General features: G+C 55.0%; 7 protein-coding genes across 7 annotated transcripts; 2 read left to right on the plus strand and 5 right to left on the minus strand.

Annotated features, from left to right (window-relative positions):
* Positions 1-1,242: 1,242 nt before the first annotated feature.
* Positions 1,243-1,839, minus strand: LRP88_08351 (uncharacterized protein; the record flags this gene model as incomplete). The annotated part of the gene is made up of 1 exon (XM_083244859.1): positions 1,243-1,839. One exon carries the CDS (start codon positions 1,837-1,839, stop codon positions 1,243-1,245), a length of 597 nt encoding a protein of 198 aa, XP_083099353.1.
* A 1,994-nt stretch (positions 1,840-3,833) lies between these two features.
* LRP88_08352 (alpha/beta hydrolase) lies at positions 3,834-4,844 on the minus strand (the record flags this gene model as incomplete). The annotated part of the gene is made up of 1 exon (XM_083244860.1): positions 3,834-4,844. The coding sequence occupies one exon, from the start codon at positions 4,842-4,844 to the stop codon at positions 3,834-3,836; it is 1,011 nt and encodes a 336-aa protein (XP_083099354.1).
* A 465-nt stretch (positions 4,845-5,309) lies between these two features.
* On the minus strand, positions 5,310-7,092 carry LRP88_08353 (triacylglycerol lipase family protein; the record flags this gene model as incomplete). The annotated part of the gene is made up of 3 exons (XM_083244861.1): positions 5,310-6,041; positions 6,093-6,897; positions 6,950-7,092. 3 exons carry the CDS (start codon positions 7,090-7,092, stop codon positions 5,310-5,312), a joined length of 1,680 nt encoding a protein of 559 aa, XP_083099355.1.
* A 754-nt stretch (positions 7,093-7,846) lies between these two features.
* On the minus strand, positions 7,847-9,130 carry LRP88_08354 (Paf1-complex subunit LEO1; the record flags this gene model as incomplete). The annotated part of the gene is made up of 2 exons (XM_083244862.1): positions 7,847-8,821; positions 8,873-9,130. 2 exons carry the CDS (start codon positions 9,128-9,130, stop codon positions 7,847-7,849), a joined length of 1,233 nt encoding a protein of 410 aa, XP_083099356.1.
* A 1,407-nt stretch (positions 9,131-10,537) lies between these two features.
* Positions 10,538-11,805, plus strand: LRP88_08355 (Mob1/phocein; the record flags this gene model as incomplete). Its single annotated transcript, XM_083244863.1, has 4 exons — positions 10,538-10,569; positions 10,798-11,033; positions 11,096-11,207; positions 11,259-11,805. 4 exons carry the CDS (start codon positions 10,538-10,540, stop codon positions 11,803-11,805), a joined length of 927 nt encoding a protein of 308 aa, XP_083099357.1.
* A 468-nt stretch (positions 11,806-12,273) lies between these two features.
* Positions 12,274-12,982, minus strand: LRP88_08356 (DUF3237 domain-containing protein; the record flags this gene model as incomplete). The annotated part of the gene is made up of 3 exons (XM_083244864.1): positions 12,274-12,440; positions 12,548-12,860; positions 12,935-12,982. 3 exons carry the CDS (start codon positions 12,980-12,982, stop codon positions 12,274-12,276), a joined length of 528 nt encoding a protein of 175 aa, XP_083099358.1.
* Positions 12,983-21,536: 8,554 nt separating this feature from the next.
* LRP88_08357 (bZIP transcription factor) lies at positions 21,537-23,426 on the plus strand (the record flags this gene model as incomplete). Its single annotated transcript, XM_083244865.1, has 2 exons — positions 21,537-22,297; positions 22,352-23,426. 2 exons carry the CDS (start codon positions 21,537-21,539, stop codon positions 23,424-23,426), a joined length of 1,836 nt encoding a protein of 611 aa, XP_083099359.1.
* Between the last annotated feature and the right edge of the window lie 1,622 nt (positions 23,427-25,048).

Here is a 25,048-nt window from a genome sequence, read left to right on the forward strand (position 1 = left end):
GTGCTGTGTCGTGTATCACGGTGGTTCGTGCTTTGGCGGATAACGGCTTCATCTTGTCATGAAAGAATTACATATGGGAGGTTTGCTCCTTGGTCCTGAATTTCTCACATGATCCCTAGCTGTGGAGAAGACGCAGCTAGGCCCTTGCCAGTCGTCTGCATTTCCTGTTGGTCATTACAGGTCGCACGCAGGTACCCTATGATCTGACCTGCTCGGCCGCGGCCCAATTGGTGTTTCAGAATAACGATTTCTTCGACAGGACGAATGAAAAAAAGGCTCGTTCGGCTGGCAGGCCGGTAGGCATGCAGCCGAGGGGGAAAGGATTTGGCTGCACTGCCCTGCTGGGTAGATCCATGATGTACCATGTGTTTTGAGATGGGGCTTGGCAGTTTGAGAGATGGCCAGGGCTTTTTTTGATCATCTCGGCCGCGTTTACTCGATGCATGAAAGGATCGTCTGCGTGGGCGATGATCCGATGCTGTTTGATGGATCGTCGTGCAACAACGAGAAGAACAAAAGAAGTCACCCTCCCCCATAGCGGTAATTAGAGGCTCTTTAGGTCAAACACCAGGGCCGTGGAAGGATGGAGAAGTGATGAGCACAAGGGACATGGCATGGGGCGCGCGTGCGACAAGGCCCGGATATGCAACCCACAGGCCTGGCCAGCGAGATCGGGAGACGGCCGCAGAAAGGTACTGGGGAACGAGAGATGGGCAAGGAATTCGGGGCCCCAGGACGATTGGACTGGACTGGATCGGATCATTGTCGATCGTTTTCTCGCATGTTTGAAAAACGGAGAGGCTGTGGGACAATCTTGTTTCAACATTGATTTGCCACGAATTGATTCAATTTGATGTCATTTAACTCCATGCTGCCTCCCTTGAGTACAAGTCCTGTGATCCATGATGTACATTACATTCCTAACGTTCCATCTCTTCTTCCGTGTGGTTGAACAATCTCTGTCTGTGTCTTGGGTATCTTCCGTTACAATGTCAAAAATCCGACCAACAATAAAAAAAAAAAAGCAAAGTGGAGAGGCGCAAAAGCATATACAGTGAATGACAGCACCATCTGCCATCCGTGCAAAGAGAATCATGTAAGTGAAACGTGGAGCCGCGCGTGACAGCAGCTCTAAAGAATCCTTCCGGCCCACGGACTTCATCCTATCTACCTGACGACATTGCCGCCCTTTCTTCTCACCATGGGATCCTCGCTGATGTGGGAGATGAGGAAGAGCACCTTTTAATTCATCATCTGTCGACGATTCTTCTTGGCGAGGATCCCAGCAGGCGTCGCCATGTCAGCCCATGCGCCGATTTCGCAGAGACTGTCCGCATCACAAGCGGCAGCGGGACTGTAGGTTTCAGAAAGATCCGGAGGGGACATGTCTGTGGCTCGGGTGTTGGACCTCTTTGGGTGATAGCCGGGGCTCATGACGCTCGGGTGGGACCCCTCGGGGCCGCTGTTCTCCATGTCGAGGCGGAGGACGTTGGAGGCCGTGAGGTCGTGGACGGAGCCGTTGACGGAGACGGTGGCGGGGCGGGTCGTCTCGGAGCCGGCCGATGTGGGGGCGCCGGAGCCGATGATGGTCCAGTCCTCGTCCATCATGTCTTGGTCTTGCGGGGGTGCAGGAGCGGGCTTGGACTCAAGCATCATTGACATTGGGAGGTCCGAGGTTGGAGGTGGTGGAAGTTTGTGACCTAAGCCGACGCCTAGGAGGACGTCGACCTTATCTCTGTACACAGACTCTGACATCTCGAGGTTATCAAGGATGATGGAGGAGGAGGTCGATGAGGTGGGCTCGAAGAGGTTGCTCTGATTGATATTCGCGGCGTCCATGGCTGGGGGTTTGAGTCGAGATGTTGGGACGTGTTTGATCAGTGGCAGAGGGAAGGCCAGAGAATGATCGGCAGAGGTTTGATGTTCTGTGTTGGTTTGGTCCGGAAGTGCAGTGGCGCTCTTGGTGAGTGGGTAATCACGGTGGTTGCGGCACAATAAGCCCAAGCACCGACAACAGTGGAGGGGTTGATAAAGCCCAGATAAGTCTGTGATGGTCGAATGAGTAGAACGGTCTAATCATTCTCAAATTTAGTTGTAGAAGAAAGGTAGGAGAGAGAGAAAACGAGAGAAGAGGAGGGTGATGTTAGGCTTTTTGAACCCCGGAATGCACTTCTTGGTCTTGCAGCCCACTGACGCAGCCAACTCTCCTTCGCTTTCCCTCCTTGGCTCGACACCATCAGAAATGACCAACCAGCAGCGTCGCGACAACCCATCAACTCCCACCATCAACAGTCGACATCCATCTCACGGCCGGTCTCGGGACCGACGCGACGACAGCCACCGGCCCTGGAGCCAACGGCGTGCGGCGCTCTCGCTAATCGCAGACCAGTCTGATAACCCGAGGACCCTGAAGCTGGAACTTGGGGAGCGAATCCGGAGCTCAACTCTGGGGAATGGCCTTGGCTGGAGCTCTTTGTGGCGTGATTTGTACATACAGAGCCTCCTCTATACCGGTTTGGCCTTAGAGCTACGAGGCGAGCGAAGCTATCATTGACCTGCCAGAGCTCTCCTAGCGCTCTCGCCTCACTCTTTCTTTCTCCGAGCGCCCGGCCAGATGGAAAAGCCACAGCATGTCACCGATCGAGACATTATCCCCGCGATGTCAACATCCACACCGTTGGCTGGCACCATCTGTCGGGTGTGCTGTGCCGTGCTGCTCCGTGCAACTCGCTCCCTCGGTCTCACTGCTGCAAAGCAAGGGGTTGACCACGGAGGGCGCTCTGCTGGGCAGCACGCGGGGCTGATTTGAAGGGTTCCCAAGGATCCCAGCATGAACGACGTGCCCTCGACTCACCCGAGGACGGACGAACACACGCAAGAGGGAATTGGGCATCTCTACTCCGTATCCATGGGATGACGAAATGCTCCCGAAAGCAATGACGTCGACACCCGACGCCCCGCAAGGCTGGGCTGGTCAGCTCTCCCTCAACCAGCATGACTCGTTCGTTCAATCTGTTGATTCGTAATATCAACAATAATTAGGAATGCGGAAAAACTCGGCATCAGCGCGTCTTCTATCGGTAAATTCATTCGCGGTAAGCACTTACATCGCGCATCTATTGGCGTTGGCTTGCTTGGCAAAGCGTGGCCAACGACCCAACGTCCCGAGAGAGGTTGTCACGAGGGAGTCGTTTTTGAGCCTCAAACCGGCAAATCGGTCCCCAATAAGGCAATGCCCGACAGCATGAACCACACGAGGGGCACTGACAGGTGAGCCCTTAACTATGTTTATCGCCAATTAGGTTTGTTCCTCTTTCTCCATCCCGCAGCTGTGAGGGGATATCAAGACGTGTTTCGCCACCTCAGAATGACGCACCCAGGGCCCGACAACCTTTGTTACAATGCTCTACTGTACGACATAAGACGTCGTGTCCCACCCAATCAAGAAGCAAGCAGCTGACAAAGCTGGCGTCTAACTCCCTGAATCGCCAGGACTGTTGACGAGTCCTGCTCTATGCCGTTGTCTCACAAGCATCCAACAAGTCACCATTCCGATACATGCTCTATTATTCGCGCGTCTATGAGTCAATTGCTGTCTATTATCCTACACAAGCCCCTGGTTAATGCCGCGTACACGTGATACAATGTATCATCGTCGACTTGGTTGGCCAATTCCAACCACAGAGCTCTCGTCTTGGCTGCAGCTTTCAGCTGGAGCTGGTCTTATCCCCTCAAGGATCGCCCACTGCCGTCCAAGATGACGAATCTCTCGCCCGACGTCTACTATAGTGCGGTTATACCATGTTTATCCCTCATGAGGTGTGACTCACACTCTACATGGTTGAACCCATCATGAATTTCATGAGGTCAGATCTCAAAGCGTCGTTTGAGAAGGGCAATATCTCGAGCAGGGCCAAAAGCAAATCGCTCAGCACCCCCCTGGTTATCGTGTGGCCAGCATTCGACTCCTCCAGCTTCACATGGTATCCCAGCTGCATCAGCATCATCTGGGCTTCCTTTGCGTGTGAGCGGCTGACCAAGTCATCGTTGGGCGAGTGCATCAGCACGATGGGCGTTGCCGTGCTGAACTCCTTCTCGTACTTGAACCGGGCCTCTTCAGTCCATTCAAACTGACGGAGGAAGTACGCCACGCGTTGGTGCCGTGCCCCTATGGACTGGTCGGGTTGCGCAAGCATGGGAGTTGGGGAGATGGCTTGTGGGAAGGGCTGTTGCTGCTGGCCGTTTTGTATGCTGAGTAGGCGAGGGTCAATCAAGCCGTTACCCTGGCCAGGAACCATGCCTCCGATGCCGCCTTGGTTGTTCTGGGAGAAGGGAGGATAAGGAGTCTGGATCATGCCCAGCGTCGCAACATCCTTCATGTCCCTGACAAACGGCATCCACCCCCCGAATCCGATGAAGCCCCCGAGGGGACGCTCCATCTCGAGGAGTGCCATCATGGCGACGGCGCACCCCTTGCCGACGCCTCCAAGGAAGACGTTCTTCCTGCCGATGAGTCGCGCCTCATCTTCAACCGCCATGTCGACCTGCTCAGCCGCGTACATAACGTGCGCCCACTGGTCCAGGCTCGCCGCCTCGCCGCACTCCAGCTGGGGGTACTCGAGGGCGTACCAGTCTCGTCCTCCCGTGGGATCCAACAGCGGGCCATCCGGGAAGATGAACCGGGCTCCCGGGACAACCTGGCTGACGAGGGTGGGGAGGAGGGCGTGGCAGAGGGCGTGCTGTAACTCCGCCCCCGAGGAGCCGCGATCGTGGAGGAGGATAAAGGTGGCGTTGTGCAACAGCGTGGGCTCAACCACGTTTCTCTGCAGTTCCTGGCCTTCCATTGTGAGTTGGAGGTAAGTTCGTGAGTGCTGGTTGTGTCAGCTTGATAGCAGTACCTGTCTGGCTATGTATATGTTGTTCTGAAGTGATATTCACACTTCCTGTGAGTAACAATATGACTGCTTGGCTTGTGGTGAATGAAGGCTGGGAACAATTGGCTCTTATGCCATTGCTGATGAATGAATAGGCAGGTGGGCTATAACAATGTCAAGTGTAAAAGGTTCATTGTTCTCAGTGACACCATGTTGAGTGAACTCGAGTATAAACTGAGAGTGAATAGTAGCATCACATCAGAGGCAGTGCAGTGATGGAATAGTTATGAAACCAGGCCCCAGAACAATGCTATTCTTTGAATCCCATCCTTTGTCCCATACTTGCTCGTATTCAAGAGTATGCTTGCTTGCTTGCTGTACAATTGTGTCCTAAACGAAAAACAAGGCTACCAGTTAATACACCTGAAGCTTCTTTCAACTTGCGTCAACGTCCGTGCCAATCGACCCAAAAGCGCCGTTGCGTTCCCTCCTTTCGGCTTCCATACTCGCTGCCATGCTCCCCTTTCGCCGTAGACCAGGGGCCTTGAATTTCCTCACAACCTGATACGACCTGTCCAGCTCGTTCTCGACGGCGCATCTAATCCTTAGGGCTGCCACAGCAGGCCACACGCTCCTCTCGCCCCTCAAGATCCAATAGTCGAGCGTCTCCCGTGTGGGCGTCTCGAGCAGTCGCACAAAGTCTCCTGCCGTCACCTCGGGCACTAGCACCATGGAAGCCGCCGGGACTTGCTCGTCGACTAGAAAGCGGCGGATGCCTGCGGGCAGTAGGCTCAGCGTATCCAGCTGGCGCAGGCGGTGTCTTATTTCCAGCCCAACCATACGAACTAGAAAGGCAGACACCTGAGTCGTTTTACTCCTAGCTTCGACAAGGGACGGCCCATGCATATCGGACTGGATAAAAGGAATGAGATACGGTCGAGCTTGGCTGACAATAAAATGGTTGACGTTGAACAGCTCGGCAATACGTCGCAGAGGTGAGTCTCGGTCAGAGTAGGATGTGTGTGTCCAGTGTCGAAAGTCGATTGTGTTGGCCGGCGCCCAAGGAACAATGTTCCCCTGAGCGTCCTTGCAGAGCATAGTTGTCTTGCGGCGACCATAGAGTGATGGCGAAGACGCATTCGATGCCACGGCAGCTGTCCAGATCAACTACTACATGTTAGTATTGGCAGAAGCAGAGACTCAACGGCATCAACCTACCACATTGGGGGCAGTGAGGTAATTGAGGAGCGTTGGAACGCCTCCTTGACCCTCTGTCGCTACCGTAATGTTCAAGACTCTCTTACTGCGGTTATAGGCCTCCTCAAACGTTAGATCACCAACATTGGCCCGGACACACTCCTCTAGCACAGTAACATCAAGGAAGTAACCCTCTTTCGAGAAGCGGCGGATCCTCCTAAGCAGGGTTTGCCATCGTGAATGGAAACTCGAAACGTCGCCATTCTCAGTTCCGCTCTTGGGCGCAAACGCAGACAGGTCAATGCCATCACCACTCAGGACAGCAGGGAGTTCGTCCTCTGTATGGACCGCGACGAGGGCCGCGATCAGGGCTCCTGTAGCGGTGCCGGTGATGATGCGTGGGAGCAGGCCGCGCAAGAACAGGGCCTTGACGACGCCCAAGTGGCACATGCCAAATATGGCACCGCCCTGTAACACCAGCGTGCTCCTCCCAAAGGCCTGCCTCGTGTCATGGATGCAGTCCAGCTTCATCTGCGTCGTCAGAGACGGCCCAGTTCCATGGATGGCCGACGGGCTGGTTGGGAGGGCGCGAATGTCCTCGACTGCCTCGGCGATCTGTGTAATGTATTCCTCGATAAGGTATTTCGTGCCGGCAAACGATCGGTTATATAGTTTGGGCGACGTGATATTCCCTAGGTTTCTTACGAGGCCGGATCGTAGGAGGTTGACGAGCTGTTGAAAGTTGCCATCTTCGCGGGCGCTAGCGAGGGAGTCGAGTCGTTCTGCAATGAGTCGCCAGTCATAGTACTTGGACGCCGGGTTATTCCTCCTGTCGACATGTTAGCATCGGTCGCACAAGCGTCACCAAGGACAAGTACCATAGATCAAGACCGAGAAGATTGTCCAGGTGTAGTGCAGCTTCTTCCCAGTCCTCGAAAGCCTCGGCAGTTCGCAAGATATCCAGCCACAGCTCGACGGGGCTCTTGCGCGAGTACCAGCTGCGCAGCTTCTGCAGCGACATGGTCAGAGACGGGATGCCAGTATACGCAGGCCAAGGGGAAAGGGTGTTACCCTCTGCCAGAAGCTGGCAACGTCGACGACGACACCCCAGACGGCGACAACTACCCCCATTATCGTTGCCGAGGGACGATCACAAGCACCATCGAAGAGGGCCGAAGGGGTCGGTTCGAGCGCGGCAGGAGGATCACGCGCATCTAACTAGGTCATGGTCGTACGGGGGGGAGAGCAACAATGCAATGCCACATGCAAGACTGCTTTGGACTTCTAGCCTCGATATCAAGAGGCGATGGCGCGGCCGCGAGACCGTTCTTATAGGATAAACTTGTGGTTGTATTCGTTGAACTGTTGTTGGGTTCGTGGAGCTCCCCGCCCTTCAACAAAGTGCGAAGCTGGACGCTAATTTCAGGCATGTGATTGCCAATGAGATCACCAGACTTCAGACAATCTCCGGCATTTTGCCCATAACACCCATGCCAGGCAATGGCGCATGTACTCAGTTTGACGCCTACAAGGCAATTGATGCATGTAGATACGAGACAAGGATAAACCAGCCCTGCCACAGATATGTACAACATCCTCACGAGTTGTCGCGATGCGCCAGCCAAGAGTTGCTGCCGATACACAGCCAATGATGGCTTTGGGTCATCCAGAGATCCGAGGTTATCATGTATTATCATAGTACAAACCGTCTCCTGTGCAACTATCATTTTTAGGAGCTTCGAAATCTTCGCCAAACAAGATATAAAAATCACCTCCTAGTCGTCATCATCGTCAATGACATTCCTCCGTCGAGCTCTACCCGCCACCTGTTCGACATCGCTGCCCTCAGCATCTTCATCGGGGCTGCGGTCCCGGGTTCGCTGCCTCTTCGAACGAGGCTTGTCGTCCTCATCCTCGTCCAGCAACTCCTCTTCGTCATCGTCGTCGGCCTGGCTGTCCATCTCTTCAACGTCACTGCCAACGATAAAGCCGTCATCGAGATCGTAGCCCTCATGCCGCCCAACAGCCTCGGCGAGTTCTTCGTCCGACTCGTCGTCGCCTCTCCGTGGCTTGGGCCTAGATGAGCCGGGAGCACCACGCTTGCGGGATGACCCAAACCCTCGGCGTCCTCCTTCAAGTTCTCCAATAGACAGGTTTCCGCGTCCAGATCGACCATAACCGCCGTCCATCTTGGCAGCAGCATTCTCGCGTCGTCTCTGAGCCTTCATTCTCTCCTTCTCAGCCAGCTCGGCCTGCTTCTTTTGGAGTTCTGGGTCGCGGGTGGTTCGGATGATCATATCGCCGCCTTGTGAAGGCTTGCTGGCCTGTGCCATTCGCTCGGCCAGAATGGACAGCGCATCGTCACCCACAGCCTTGTTGGGACGGACATTGTACTGCTCTGTGATGTGGCCAACTGTCATGAGAAGATTGCTGTGCAGTTCGGCCGCGGCAGCATAGTAGTGACCGTCATGGATCTCATTGTAGGGCTTGTCGGGTGAAGGAGCCAATGCCTTCTTCTGGATTTCGTAATGCTCGCCGCCAATAGAGATGGTGACGGATCCGTCGCTCCAGCGGAAAATGTTGGTGTTGCTCTTGAGTTCGCCGGTGCTGTGATCTCTTCGAACTCTAGCGACGTGTTTGGGGTGTTGAGCCTTGGCGTTGGCCAGATCAAACTCGGTCGGCTGGAACGTGTCCGGGTCGTATTCTTCGGGCATTATCTTGACGAACTTGGGTATACGCATTACTCGAAGCTAAAGGGTGATTAGCGCTTTGTGTCTGATGAGGCGCATGGCAACACTTACCGCGCCATCCTTGGGTTTCGGAATTCTATGCCGGTACGCCTTGACACCCATGACAACTCGATCCCTTGTCTGGAACTGCATCTGATCGTCATCGTCGTTACGATAGCGCGCGTAGCTATCTCCTTCCGGGTCTGAAGCGAGGTCATCGTCGTCGAGGACGCGCTCCTTGGTGGACGCAACATCCTCGTCACCCTCGTCGCCGAAAAGGTCATCGCCACCCTCGTCGATGGGGTCAATGGGATCTTCTGAGTCGGACATTTTGTAATTTGAGCTTCAGGAAAAACGAAGTGCCCGATAAGAGATGGAGTTGGTGGAAAAAAGCGAGCTGGTGCTGGGCGCGCAAGGCGAGAGTTTGAAGTCGCGAGGCTTTGGTCTTGGTATAATTTGGCGATCTAGGCCTGAGGCTGACTATTCACTAGCCACACCTGAGCTCAGCCACACGTCTCTGGGCAGCAGCGGGTTAGTGGAGCACAAACGCGACCAAACTTCAGGAGCAGCAGATTTATCGCTTAGATGCCCTAAAGAAGAATAGCGTGCCTCAGGTGGCCTGCAAAGCCAGTCGCAGGAGGAGTAAGGGAGCTTTGAGTGAGGTTCAGGTTCAGAGGGACCAGGAGCAGGAGCAGAGGAAAGACCCGCGTTAGCGTGTGGCGCTTTTTGGGCAGTTACGGGGTACGTAGCCGCTCCTTGCTGAACGGTCCAGCCGCCAACGCCGACACCGACACCTCAAAAACCCCCTTTCTCGAACTGACGCTGCTGTTTGATATTCGATATTGAACCTTGACATCGCGCAGCTTCGTCCAGCGAAAGAAGGACTTTCGATAGCGCCTTCTCCTCCTCCAACAGAAGCAAAAGATCTCGCCCTCGACTCGCACGGCAACAACCAGCGACTGCATTGCAACCTGCACCCCTTGTGGTCTCCCTCTCTCACGCTCCCTCTCACCCCGCCTTTCTGCCAATCTACCTTACCTACTGCAACCATGTCGAATCTTTTTTCCGGCATGTAAGTGCCCAGCATTCTTTGTTTGTCTCTGGTCTTTGTTCTGTCTGCTTTGTCTCCGGTGGGCGTTTTCCTGCTGCTTTATCTGAGGTTTCTTGCATCATGCCTCATGTTGGATTCGTGGTCATGAAGAGAGGAGAGACATCAGCAAGTGAGATGTGAGAGGCACAGGCAATGTTATTGCCCGCTGACCTCAGCCTCGTACTTCTTGTGCAAGTGCAACATCGCCAATCCACGGTTTTGATGCATTCAACCTTCTTGACGATGGCTCGAAGCCAATCATACTGTCCTTATCTGGCGTCGCGGGGCAACTACCGAGGGTTTGAGTGAGGTCTGGTCTGGCTGTCCACAACCGAACTCTCACCATGCGGTTCCCTAGTACGACATCCAAGACATGTTTTCTCAGCATGGCCATGAGCGGCCCGACGCCGTTCTAGGCGTTCCTGGTCGCCGTTCACACTGTTCCGAGGCATGGGAGTCTTTATCAGTCATCTATGACGATACTGCAAATTTCGCGCCCTTCAATGTCGAGGATTTGGCATGATGGAGAGCCTCTAGCCATATATCATGGCGGCTTTGCCTCCCTCCCCTAACAAGGGCGCCACGGAACCACGGCCGCCTTCTCCAAACGAGGCGCTTTGCTGCAGCCGTCGTTGGCGGGCCTAGCAATGTTTCAACCAACTGCACCCGTCTCAGCATAGTGTGCTGCCACCTCAACCCATCCTGACTCTGCCATGCCAGCTCGGTCCGGCCTCTCTTTGTTTTCTCTTCACTCTCTGGCCTCGCGCTGACAAGACTTGTATAGTAACGCCCGTTTCCGAGGCGGCTCAGCTAAGCCCTCTGGCCCTCAAAAGAGCCCGACCTCGTCCACTGCCAGCCAGCCGCCACCTCCAGAGACGTCATCTCAAGGGAGTCAATCCTCGGCGAGCCTGGCCCCGAAAGTTCCTCCTCTGCCCAACTCTCCTTCGCTCGCCCAGACCATCGGCATGGATGAATCCAGTGGCGCCGTGGCCAGCGACGACCTCATCTCTGCTTACCATCTGCCTCGACCTCTTCCCCTCTGGCTCAATGCCCAGTATGCCAAGCACATTGTCAAGGGAAACTTTATGACCCTCAGCGCTCGACCCAAGACTGTTGAGCAGGGTGAATGGATTGCGCACCAGGGTATGCTACCTCACGTGACACCGCTTCTCTACCTACCTATGGATGCTAACTCATATCAACAGTTGTTGAGCATTATCGCAACCTCTGGAACTTCGTCCGGGTGCTGCATGAGAAGGAAGATGACGGAAGCTCCATCTGCAACTCGACTTCCTGCCCGCGCATGTCGGCTGGAGCGTAAGTGGTCATTTGCCTAGGTGGTTCATTACATATACTCACACGTACCAGCAACCACTCCTTCACTTGGCTCAACAGAAATAGGGAGCCTGTCGAGCTTCCAGCCTTTGAGTACATGACACTTATGCAGCGATGGATCTCGGGCAAGATCGACGACACCAACATCTTCCCGACAGACCCCTCTGGAGTCTCGTACTCGCACAATTCCGCCATCACCACTACACCTCTCTCCCAGCTGACGAATCCCGGTGAGCCCGAATGGATCGGCAAGCGATCGGGCTTCCCCGACAAGTTTGTCGACATTTGCCAGATGATCTTCCGACAGATGTTCCGCGTCTACGCCCACCTGTACTGGGCTCACTTTACCGAGCCCTTTTATCACCTCAACCTTGAGAAGCAGCTCAACAGTTGCTTCTCCCACTTTGTGCTGACGGCTACTGCCCTGGACATGCTGAAGCCCGCTGAGCTTGAGCCCATGCAGCCTCTGATCGATCTCTGGGCGGCCAACGGGACCTTCCCGCCGGAGTCCAAGGCTTACGAGTATGCCAATCTCCGGGCGGGAGAGCGTCTTCTGCAGCTGTCCGGCGTGAGCCAATAAACCTGGGCGCATGCTGTCATAGCCGTAGCGGTGGGGTCGTACGGGAAGCGGGAGGAGGCAGAGCATCCGTCAAACGGATCAAAGATGTGTACAATCTTGGAGCCATGTATCGAGACTGGCATTTGGAGGATCCAGAAGAGAAAGAAGGGCAAAGCATATTTCTGCAGGAACAGAGAGCTGCGGATTGGAGTTTCGGGGCCTCGACAAGCTTGAGCTTCGTATTGGAGTTTGGCAGTAGAAGGCGAGACGGAAGATGGAGGAAACACGCAAACCGGCCGGCGGCTTTGCGTCTTTTTTGTATCATCAGCACTTCGAGGCTTGCTTCGATCAAATACGAATTGATTTCGCTCATTGGAAACAAGGACTCTCAGCAAAGAAAGATGACCAAATTCCACGATTATAACCCCCAGTCCCCATACGCCAGTCACACAAGTTCGTACATGCACATTAAAATCAGAGATGGACGCCTCAACCACCCTCGGGCTGCTCGCTACACTGCGCACCCACCTCGCTGATCTTGTATTCGACGATGATGGGCTGGTTCTCCTCGACGATGAATCTACCGGAACCTACATAGAGCTTGTCTTGGAGGGGCTTGAGGCCGGAAGCGTTTGTCTCGAACCTAACCTGGACGACTATGGACATCAGCCAGGGGGTTGACGAGTATACCAACAGACACATGGCAAGGGACAAGATGCTCAAGGGGAATCTCGAAGCACAAGGCTCATGAGGACAAACTCACAGGCGTTCCCAAACCCCGTGGTAGTAGCATTGCCGTCCCCACGGATGACCCTGCCCTCGTCGCCGGCCACCCCGACAACGCCATTGTAACTGAAACGAAGCATGGCGCCCGACGTCGAGTCCCTCGCGACGCTAGACACGTCGAGGCGGACTCTCTGGCCGTCCGGGTCGCGGCGCAGAAAGTCGCTCCCGTGGACAAAGGTGGCCTCGAGCGGGGGCTCGTAGCCGGGCTCGGAGACGAGGGTGCCGAGATTGGGGACGAAGGGGATGTTGAGGAGGTCTGGGTTTATGACAAGGGGAGCGTCGATGTAGATCTGCCGCGTGTGTTAGATAAAAGGGGGTAATATCACGAAGCTGTACACACAACTAGTGGATGGAGGAGACGTACTTGTGCTGTAAAGGCAGGGATGAGGATGGGGAAGTTGGCAAACTTCATGTTGAGAACCGCCGGTCTGTCGTCGAGCGTCCGATATCATTCTCCTTTTCCCGCTTTGATGGGGACTGAAAGGGGGGATTCAGTCGCCAGGGGGAGCAATTTGTTCGGCTTTTGATTATCCCCCTTGTTCGCTTCTCGGCTCGCGATGTTTTCCTTCGGCGAAGGGAGTTTCCCCTCCCCTCCTTTCTCCGGCGCCCGAAGCCCGTCCCCGTCGTCGCATTATATCTGTCTCTTTGCTCCGAGGCCGCGACGACGGGAAGGGGTGTGATGCCTGTGTTCGCGTGGAGAGAAAGTGTGCCCCAAGCGAAAGGGGGGCGCCTCGGTTGCATGGCACACAATGCGGCACTGGGAAGGGGGAGGAAAGGTCGAGAGTATCTACCGAAGGGAGCTTGTCGTTGTTCAAGAGCGAGCCTCTGTGTTACCGAGGGACGGATACGGCGACGGGCCATCATGATAGGGTAGGCAACAACGCGGGGGATTCGTGGGGAAGAGGTCACAGGCGATCTGGTGAGATGGGAGAGAGCAGCATCGCACATCACAGGAGTCACGACCACGACAAGGAGAGACTTGGATCTAAGATGGTGTACGATGATAGAGCTTCGCCAGCGACGGCAGACAACGAATCAATGTCTCGTCCCGCAGCGTCCCTTGGACGACCGAAACCGAGTCCATGGAGTTGACCATCTCGACGACTCCAGGCAAGGGGATGGAGATGGGTTCGAACAGCCATCGTGGGTGACTCACGAGTCACCATGGCACAGATCTTGGTCGCGGCGCAATACAACGATACCACAGCCAGGCCCAACCATCCAGCCTGTCGTGTCGTTGGGCCTTACCGACAGTTGTCGATATTATTTTGGAGAGTCTTGGTCATGAAACTTGGTTTCAGCCTCTCCTCCTCTCCTTCTCCGTGGATCTCTATGGAATCGGCTCGAGGTGGCTCATCGACAAGTTGACGTTGCGTCCCTTGTGCACACCAATTACCGGGCCGGCCACTGCGGCACTGCAACGCAACCCCTTGGACTCTTGACTGACAGACGGCTAGAACACATGGAATCTCAGGCCACACCTCGGTCCGAGTGTCGTGATGGGATGGTCATGGTGAATGAATGTGGTGTCAAGGAAAATCTCCCGTCGGCGCAAGCGAGGCTCAGGCTCATGTCTTCGTAACCAACATGGAAGACAGCGATATTCCGGGAGCCACATCCACATCCGCATCGTACCTTTGAAACATGGAGCAAGATCCTGCTGTCCGCAAATAGGTCCCGCAAGCTATCGCTGGATCTCGGGGCTGTCGTCCGTCCTGTCCCGTAGAGGTCGGGGGTCCCCCCGCTTACTCCCATGGCAGTCTTTGACATCGGAAACCGCCCCAGCCCAGCAAGCCACTTGTTTCAGAAGTACGACCAGTTGTGAGATCGAGTGGCCACAGAGCTTCTCCAGCCATCCGGATCCCTGGACCCCAGATGTGGCGGAGCACTCTCACTGCCCTTCACCGCCGGACTTTTTTCTTGGGCTTGAGCAATAGGGTAGCATACGTCGAGCCCAACATCATGCTGTAGAGAAGGGGAGAGAAGTCTGGAAGAGGAAGATGGATCCGATGCTGCAGTCAGAGAGTGTGGCTTCCAAGAATGGAACCTTTCAACGCCCAGCTTCGTGTTGCACCCCAAGATAGATGCCAGGAACCACCTTTCCTGCAGGTGTAACTTGATCTGAGAGGATCATGCGGATGATATCATGGATGGCTGCTTTACGAACTTGGGTTGCATGTTTGCCGAGTGCATGCTTCCGTGGACAAGAAGCAAAGTTTCAGATCTTGCTGCCCATCGACGCCGTGGCTTCAATGTCTTTTTGTATCGTGAACGGTGTCTCAGATTCGCAAATAGAACTCCATTTGGGAGTGTAATTGCACCTGCCAGACCAAGGCTAGTCCTGTTGAGGACTGCCTCGTCCGTCCAGACCTTCAAGAGAAGCACAACATGCTCAGTCGTCGTCGACATGCCGTGGGCGTCATTGCAGATCCCCGGCTGCGACATGGTTGTCACACAGTTGACGTTTTCCAGGTGACCAAGATTTCTGTATCATGATCAAATCTATGCTCCCATGGCATCTTCCGGCCAACTTGGAATCCCTGCGGTCCAAGTTCGAGCAGTTTTCAGTTGGTCTCCGTCCAAGTTTCAAGAGTCGAAATAAGAGGTGGGGTGCTATAGGTCCAGCATCATCCTCAAACAAAAATAGGGTCTTCTCTTGGACTCGATCTCCCCCCCCCCCAGCCTTTCGGTCCACAGCCTCGCGAACTCGCATGACGCCTGCCTGGTCGAGGCTGGCGTCGTCGAGGCTTTCTCGAACAGTGCTTGGAAATGGCAATCTCCAGACAGGTGGATCGTTATGCTGAAAATTTCTTCACCTTCACATGTGGGCGCGGGACCGAAATCTTGTCAGGGATACCCAGACCGCATATTCGGAACGCGAGTTTTTCCTCTTGGCATGGGTGAAGACTCTCTCCTAGCGACACTGGGACTGGGAATCCTGTTGTTGCTCGCTCGACCTGTGGATGGTCCAGGGTGGTCTGACCCCATTGACATCAGCTTTCACATGGAAGCTCCCAGTTGTAAGTGAGTTCTGGGCCATGGGGATCCTCACTAGGATGTAGGAGGGGATTGGGGACTGTCCAGGGTCCAGGGTCCGAGTCATCCTGAGCCCAAACCAGACTTGCTGTTTATGGAAAGAGTTTCGGGGGTTTCGAGGCTGCGTCATTGCAAACATAACATCCAGCCTTGGCCGGAATATCTCGTAGGTAGGTCAGACAAGACAATACCAGATAGACGTCATGGGTGCTTGGGATCAATGCTGCCTGCACCAGGTCAGGAACCAGAGACTGGATGCCTCTTTGAAACCGACATGACCGATCATGGCAAAGTTCTGCGTCGGCGGCGTGGGGGCCAGCGATTGCGGCCGAGAGTCAGAGTCATAATGGCGGTATCAGCAATGCTCGCCAATGAGTGGACAAACTGTGGTTGTTGGGCAACGACTTCGGGCGGCGCTCTACCAAGAGGATTGTGAGTAATCATGTTAGTGCGGTGATGAAGAAGCCATTGAGAGCGGCTGCAGGCCCCTTCTTGTCAATGCGGCCGGCCTCGATATGTGATGAGGCTCTGGGGATGTACAAGACGCAGCTCTCGGTAACCACAGGATGGGTTCGAGAAGACCCAAGAGAAAGAGCACAGCCCACTTGATGGCCAGAAATGGCCAAGGAGAACCGCGTTGGGAGCAAGCCTGGCTACCTGGTTGCTTGGACAGGCAATCTTGGAAGCACATGGGCATGTCGAGAACGGCGCGGACCCAACCAAGGTCAGCCCTCTGGGCAGCCAGGGCAGCAGAGACGGCTCGCCTCACCAAAGTGATTGGTTGTGATGGCAGCTTGGGCCGTTTTGGACGGCGCTGGCTGTTGACCCAACCCGACCCTGCCGGGACACGATCCGAAGGGGCCCGCTGGTGACAGAAATAAACGCACACCTTTTACAGGAGCATTGAGGGTCTTGACGATGCGCTTGATGTTGTTAGTAAGTGGTTTAGCTAAAATGAAGGGGAAACAAGACAAGTCGGTGAGTTTCGACAAGAGGAGTGAGGAACAAGTCATCAAGTTGAGCCTTTACCGCATTGTTAGGCGTAGTCATTGAGGGCATTCGGGGCCGATCTGCAGGTCAACTCTTTGTGTGTGGTGTTTTCTTTCGGGTGCGGGCCCGGAAGTGAAGGGTTCTCTGGGTTCGAGGCATGGATCGAGTCGCACACCGAGCTCCAAAAACCCAAAGCCATGACGCTAGAGCATCTAGGATCCGTAGAGGAGCTAGTCAGCAGGAGCAGGGGTGACAGGGAGACGAGGAGCCTGACTTTTTCCTCTGGCCGCTCTGGAGTCTGGAGAGGACGCGCACGCGTGACGGGTCGGGTCCCATGAGAAACACACCGACAAAACAAAGAGCTCGAGGTAGACACCATGGCCGGCCCATATGCGGCCATGAAGCACAGTGGAGCCGTGAGATCAGGCTGTTGAGCCTAGTGGTTAGACGTAGGACAGGACAGACAGGGAGAGGGCGTGCGGACGTGCGTGCGTACGCATCATGTACGCGCACATGTGGGAGCGTGGGAACGTGAGCGCATCCAGTGCAAGTCCAGCCACCCAGAGCCAGAGCCGTCAATGGAGGGATCTCTTGGCTCGAGATGTTGCTTGCGAATCGGACCATGGCAGCAGCTGGGTACGTGATATCGACGATGGTATCGCAGCCGCGCGCGGGGGGAAGAGTGTGGTGTTGTCCATCAATCATCAAATAGCGGCATTGGCGGCGGGATGCCGCTGTCAAGTTTCATGATGCCTGCGATATCGTCAAGATGGCCGAGGTGCGCCGAGTCAACTTGAGGTCTTGTCTGCACGGGGGCACGGTGGTACTCGGCTCAGCTTGCGTGAGATGTGAGAGATGCCTGACAGCTTGGGGGGCTTGGGGGGAAAGCTCAGCTCAGCTCAGCTCGGTTGAGCTCAGATCCGAGAAATCCCAGATCCATTACCGAGGACCCCGTACATCCGCCTACCTACCTAGGTAGGTCAATCCGCAGCATTGAATCTGTGGCTGCCCTGGTGATGAAGGCCAGGATGAAGCCGGACGGGATACGAAGTTTTGGTCCAAGGTGAGGCGAATTGAATCGTCCATGGATCACTGTGGCGCGTACCATGTATGGTTCAGGCACAGCTGGGGCTGGCGGTAGCTCGAGAGCCAAAGCTCGAGGCAGAAAGGCAGAGAGAGCTGTCTAGACTGGATGCCAATATGGAGCAGTCAATGCCGTCTGTTGCACGTTGCGTCGTCTCAGAGCCATTAGACTTATCCGGGGCGCGCAGTGAAGCAGTCTCAGACAACTGGAGGTCCGGCCTTGTTCGGCGTCAGCCATCGGTACTTGGACGGGTACGTACCATGGACCGTGACCGCGCTCCCATTAACGCGCTCTTTTTACCCCACGGCCCACCAGACAGACCGTGCAATAGGAAGCTTGCCATTTGCGTCGGTGGCTCTCGGCTGATGCAGAAACGAAGCCCAGTGGCCGTGGCATCAGACCAAGAGAAAAATAGCGTCCGTCCTTTGGTGCCCAACGTCTGGAACTTTTAGCTTTGGCCTGGGCTGCCCGTCTTGTCACCTCAAAAGAGGGCTTTGGCTTTGAAAGGGAAGGCGGCCGGGCCGGTCCAGCAGCGCCCGAGGCTAAACCTTTGACAGAGAGATGTTTCTGAATGAGAAGTGATACTGGACTACTAGGGACGCAGTTGGGCAGGGCGTCTGCCATTTCTGGACCTGTGCAGTGCCGATATAGGGCGTATCAAGTTTGGCACATGGCTTCCCGCGATTAGATCCAGCCCGGCTGGTCTGCCAGGGCTGTGACAAGCTCCTTGGGCATGGATTTTCTTTGCTTTTTTCTTCGCCGTCTTGCTGGATGCTTCATGCTCTGGATCCACATGCCTCTTCTCCGCCATCTTCTATGGCTGCTTCCTTTCTCATCGAGCCCGCTCGCGTGTCGGTTCCGGGACACCATGAACCCCCCCTTGGCTCCCAACCCGTACCCTCCCATGGTCCCTCCCCCCTGGTAACCCTTCAGCCATGACACCACCTAGTGGCAGCTACTGGCTAGGCGTGCTCTTGTGAGCGTGGGGTTGCTGGGATGGTGGGCAGGTTTTCTGGGCAGCGAGCAGCGAAACCATCGCAGAGCACGCAGTGCAGCCATCGACGATGGCCTCATTGCACAAGCACCGCCCACAGATAGATCAGATCACGGCCTGATGGGGCAGAGAAGGGGGGAACGAGAGACCCCAAGGTCCGTACCGTACAGAATAGAGCGGCGGTCAAGTGACGCCGGACCATCTTGAGCTCACACGAGCTCATCACGACGAATGGTGGCCATGTTAATCCTCTTCTTGTGCCGAGCTCGGATGCCACATGAGGAAAATCCCCTGCCTGGTGTGGACGACTAGGCCCGTAACTAGACGGCGGCACAGTCGGTTTGCATCTGGCATGGCATCTCATCAACGCCGTCGTTGGTGTAGCTACCACAAATCTCGCTTTCCCACTGTCGTCCATTCGCGAGATGCTGGCCCCGTTACGTATTGTTGTTTCCACCACGATGGCGATATGGAGTCCATGTTACAGATCTAGCTGGGTGCTATCATCACCGCTACTATGACTACGTAGGTACCAATCCGATGACGGTCATGTCGATTGTTGACAATGGGAGATGGGTAATGATCTGTTGACACCACCCTTCACGCGCAGTTGGCTGGTGAGCCTTGAGCCCTTCTCAGCCTTTTTTTTCGCCTGGTGTGCTTGGCTCTTCTGAGGCCTGCAAAGCCTGACCTACGCCTCCACACCCACATCTGATCTGGAGACCTTAGAGATGCTCTTATTCACCTCGATGAATGGGTGGTTCGTTGATGAATGGATGCTCACTCACACGCTTGCTTGCTTGCTCACTCACTCATTCCTTGCCCGGGTTCTCACTCATTCACCTTTCTGCTCATTCTCGCCTCCTCACCACTGTAAATGCACACCCATATAAAAATATCGCTCGGCACACCCACGGGCAACCCGAGCAAGCCTATTCCCGTTCTTCTTGGAGCTCTGCTCTCTTCGGAGGCGGCCCCATCCATGGCCGGGCCAAGTGGGTCGGGCTCTCACCCATGAAGCTCACGTCTAAGAGGTCCCCTGTGAGCCCCGAGAGACCTGTTCCATGGCCGTGTTTCTTCAAGCCTGGGTATCGCCGTCGATGGATATGGATATGGATGTATGTACTTGGCTGGTGCTCCACACGCACAAATGACGGGTGTTTGCCCCGGTGAGGTACAAAACCCATAGCAGCTCCTCCCATCCCTTCGCATCGAGCTGCCGGCTGATGAGTCCATCACGCTTCCCAAAGTAGCAGTCTGTTGTCGTCGGGTCTTGCCCCTGCTTCTGCTTTTATACCCAGCCCATACAATCCTATCCTCTTTTGTTTCGGCCGCAGACCACCCCCAAGATCTGGAGTGCAGCATCCATCAACGCCATCCATCCATCCCTCCACCACCGCCCGTTGCCTGTATAAATCGTACTGCTCTGCTCTGCGTATCACGCCAAAGAGGACGCAACCAGGAAACCACCCCGGCCGTCATCAGCATCTACCTACCTATCGAGAGCCTAGCCCACACACATCCGCCTGCTGGGTAGTACACATCCATACCTCTTTTCTGGAGACGGACGCACACCTTGTTTCCGACTGCTGTGGTGAGTGCTTATGGTCCCTTCCATCTCCTTGTCGTCGTTCGTTGCGCGCTGCGCTGCCCTGCGCTGCATTCTGCACTGCAGTAGCGGTAGCGGTAGTAGCAGCAGAAGCAGCACCAGGACGGAGGTCCAGTTGCGCGCTTCTTTGTTTGGTTTCCACCCTCCCTCTTGTTGTCGTTGGCTGCTCAAAGTGAGCATCGGCCGTTGAGCTTGTTGCCCTTCCCGTCACTTCCCGTGCTCGCCGTCTAAAAGTTTCCGGCTTCCCGTCCGCGGTCCATGCCATGCCATGCCATGCCGTGCCATTATTGCCCCATCTTCTCCCACCAGCCTCTTTTCGAGTTTTTTTCCACACACTCTCGCCATCATTCACAACCAGAGAGATCCCTGAATCCCCTCATTGTTGTTTGTGTTTTTGCCGGCCTCAGCCTCACATAGAGGACCCTGCGGTTCTTTTTTTGGGTTCAAGGCGATACAAAACACAAGTTCATGAAACAAAGCCCTACTGCGTACGCACGCAGCAGCACCGAACCCCACGCTGCCTGTTAGGTTTTCCCTTCTTCTCCATCGTCTGCTGCGCCCTGGACAGAGAAAAGAGAACCTGGACGGCTGAGCCCATCATCCATCATCCTTCTCTCCATTCATCCAACCCTCGGTAACAGGATCTGGTACCAGAGAGGTACGAGCCGTTCACCCTTCTTCCCCTCACAAAATCGAGTCACCATCGTCGTACCCTTGCCTTGGACTTGGCCCTGGCCTGCCACTTGACCCCACCAAGCGCCCACTCGTACAGGACTTCAGATTCTCACGCCCACGCCCCGGTGCTAAAAACCTCTTGTTCAAGTGCCAAAAATACACACCCGTCCATCAAGTGCCTCCCCCCCCCGGTCACCTCAACTCTTCCCCCCCGTCCTGTTCTCCATCCATTCCCATTCCCCGTCCCGCCCGAAGGCTCCCCTTCTGCTCACCGCTGCACACCAAGCATCGATTCACTGACTCCCACACGCAAAAAAAAGATCATATTATTTCCCGCGCCCCTCCCCTCAAAACCCAACCTCTTCGCTTTTCCTCTCTGTGCCTCGTGTGCTCTTCTTCACATTGACCTTGGGTCTCATCTTGTCCTTCTTCAGATTTCACCCCCTTGCCCTTCTTGGCTTCTCCTTCTCTTTACAGCCTCTGCTTGTTTCTTCTTTAAACACTCCCCCCCACACATCTTCCTCTCCTCCTCCTCCTCTTCTACATATACCCACCCACACAACCACACATTCACTACAATGACTTCAACATTCCCAATGCAACAACCATTCTATCGTCCAGCTCCTCTGACCGTGGACACGACCCATTCACAGAAGTACTTCGAAGACGAAGACAACAGCGTATTAGACGACAACATCCTTGACCAGAACAACATCGACTCCGGTCTTGAACTCTCGCCCCCCATGGCTGACAGCCGCCGAGAATCTTTTGCCGTCGGGCCTCCTCTGTTCTCCCCCAAGACCGAGGATTGGCAGTCGGTCGACATGCAGTCGGTTCCTTCAAACAACCCCTTCTTGGACCAGCACAGCAACAACCCCTTCATGCGCCTCGACCAGAACCAGCCCAATGTCTTCGCTCAAACAGCCAACTGGTCCGGCACTTGCACTCCTCTTCATCCCTTCGACGGTGTCCCTGCCGAGTATGATGCGAATGCCTCCATCTTCCAGCGACCCATGGCCGGCCCTACGCCTTTCACAAATGCCGGAAACATGTTCACGCCGCTCCCCGCCGGTAACCAGTCCATCCCCACTTCCCCCCAGAAGGAGTGGATGGCCCCTCACCAGGCTATGAACAAAAAGATGCGACCTAACAGCCCCGCTATCCGCTCCCACAACGATATGCGACGAGGCGATGGCATCCGCAAGAAGAACGCTCGCTTCGACATCCCCGCTGAGCGCAACCTCAGCAACATTGACCAGCTTATTGCCCAGTCTACGGATGAACAAGAGATCAAGGAGCTCAAGCAGCAGAAGCGCCTGCTTCGCAACCGACAAGCAGCGTAAGTCACTTCCCCACTCACCCCAACCCTTGTCTGATGCTAATTCCCCACCAGCCTTGACTCAAGACAGCGCAAGAAGCAGCACACTGAGCGTCTGGAGGATGAGAAGAAGCAGTACACGGCTCTCATCAACGACATGGAGGAGGAGATGACCGAGCTCCGCGGTAAGCTCGAGCAGCTTCTCCTGGAGAAGCAATCATACACCAACTACATCGAGAACCTCAACCTCGAGAAGGAGGAGATGATCCGCTCTCACACCATCGAGACTGGCGAGCTTAGGAAGAAGGTCGGCGTCCTCACCGAGCATGTGCAGCGACTCGAGAGCACCGCCGTGCCTTCCAACGCGACCGGCAACAACGGCTTCTCGGGCGCCTTCGACGACATGAACGACATGGGTATGGGTGGCGCTTGGGACGCATCCAACTTCCTCCACGACTACCCCGTCGAGCCCGAGGTCAAGCAGGAGATGGCCATTGTTCCCGCCAAGAAGAACGAGAACAACCCCTTCAGTGTCGAGGGCGACAAGCCCGCCGCTCAGGGCGGCCTCCTCTTCATGCTCTTCCTCGTCGGCGCCTTTGTCCTCTCGAGCCGATCGACCCCATCGATCCCCCGCGTTTCGGAAGACGTCCGGGCTGCTTCGGCCACCCTTCTGGACAACGTCCTCAAGGACGCCGGTGTCAACTCTCAGTCAGCGAGCCTGCAAGCGGCTGCTCCTCAGCCCTCTGGTGCCGCCAACTGGGGCAACGCTATGCCTATGAACGACATGGTGATGGAGGGTGTCGCGCCATCGATGCTTGCTGAGCTCGGTGATGCACTAACCCAGCCGACGCAGGAACAGACCAACGAGCAGATCTTTTCCCTGTCGGCGGCGCAGTACAACGGTGTCAACTCGCAGGAGTTCCTCCAGAACGCTCCCGAGAGGTCTTCTCCCAGCCAAGGTCGCCGAAACTTGGCCGATGCTCTGGCATCGATGCGAACCACAAACAAACAAAACGGTGCAGCAGAGGTCTACACGCGCTCTCTCCTCTGGGACCAGATCCCAAGCGAGGTGGTGCGCAACTTTGCGAAAATGGTGGCAGAATGCAACAACGCACAGAATGAGCAGCAATGCAACGAAGCAAGGACATGATGAAGACACGGATAAAAATGTCACGATGACGACACTCACGGCTTTTGTTTCGTGCTTAATGCCTTTGATTTATTTGGTTCTTTTCTTCTTCTTCTTTTATTTCCTCTCAAGTCTTTTCCTTGAGTCGGCTTGATCGATTTCCTTCCTCTTTCTGGGGGATGAGCCGCCATATACTCGACGTCTCTCTCGCGCACACCAGACCTGTTGCTCACGCACCCAAACGGACGGTTTTCTTCTCTTCCCTTTGTCGTTTTCTTGTGGATTTCCTACTTCGGAGTCGTTTTTGATTTCCTATGGATCTATCTAGCAAGCGAGCGAGCATTGTTTTTTGTGTGATTTCCTCTGTCTTGGATTGGAATTCGTGTTTGCGTCTGTCTTGAAATTGGATACCTTTGCACTTTTTTCCTGGGTCACGGCGAACTTGGGGGCGGCGGCGGTGTGGTGTAGGTTGAACGGGGGCTTGAGTCGACGGTGTAGGACTTGCAAGCGCAGCGACGGCGATGGCAGCGGCGAAACAGTAGCCAGCCAGCGGTCAGCAGCAGCAGCAGCAGACAGATTCTCTGCAGGGGCCCAGTCCAAGTGAGTCTGGACATTATTTGGCGGGATGGTTTTTCTCGGTGCATGGAAAGGATAGGATCTTATGGAAAGGGGGGGGTGGGATGGGTGGACATTGGACGGATATCGGTTGGATCTTTGGTACGGGCATGGGATTGAAAGGGTGAGATCAGATGAGATGGACGAGATGGAGATTGATGGATGCATACTGTCCGACAGAGGACGACAACGACTGAAATGGGCAATGATGACGAAGACATGAAGCTCGTCGATGAACCATTGTTTTTTGTTACATTCTTGAAGCGACCCCCAGCCCCAGGCGGCCTGGCATTTTTGGTTGCAAGATATTTATGATTTGGATTTTCAGTTTTACATTTTTCATTCATGGAGCGAGCATTGAACAAGGAAGAAAAATGTCCATCTCAGTTTGCTACATAGTCTAGTGTATTTACTTTGGAAGCAAGCAAGCAAGCAAGCATCTGAGCCTCTGGAGGTGGTAGAGTAGCTTGGCTTGACATAAAAGCGAACATATGAATCTTGACCATTGTATCTATCTTTACTGCCTCGTGCCATCTTTGCCAGATTTGGCTGTTCAATGCGACGACTGCGCCCCAGTAGAGGAGAGAGTTGCACAGCCCAACGAAGGATGATTAAAGTCCTTACTTTGGGCTGACTTGACGTGATGGATTGATACACTTTTCCCTCGTCTAACCCCCGGCTAAAAAGGTCATCTGGGCAGAGACAGACAGAGATAGCGGGCGTCATCAGGCCTTGACCAAAACGAGGGAAGCGCCCGAAAGGCCCGCCGCGAGACACTTGCCTAGAGTGAAACTAGAAAGTTGAGCTACTGGTACCAAAAGGGTGTTCTGTCCAAGACAATGTCTTGGCGGCGCGCGGCGCTGGGACGGCACGGGATGCGGAGATGGATGGGGAGGGTTGCGTCACTGCCACTATCTATCTCGCTCACTAACTTAGGTGAAGAAGGCATTTGGTAGGCCTCATGTTTAAAGGGTCGATTCTTGTCCAATTCTTCGATTCGCGATGCGCTCACACCCTTTTGCCTAGTG

This window comes from Fusarium phalaenopsidis (assembly GCF_050370095.1).
Source record: "Fusarium phalaenopsidis strain FUZ10S chromosome Unknown contig_32302, whole genome shotgun sequence".
In the NCBI taxonomy this organism is placed as follows: Eukaryota; Fungi; Ascomycota; class Sordariomycetes; order Hypocreales; family Nectriaceae; genus Fusarium; species Fusarium phalaenopsidis.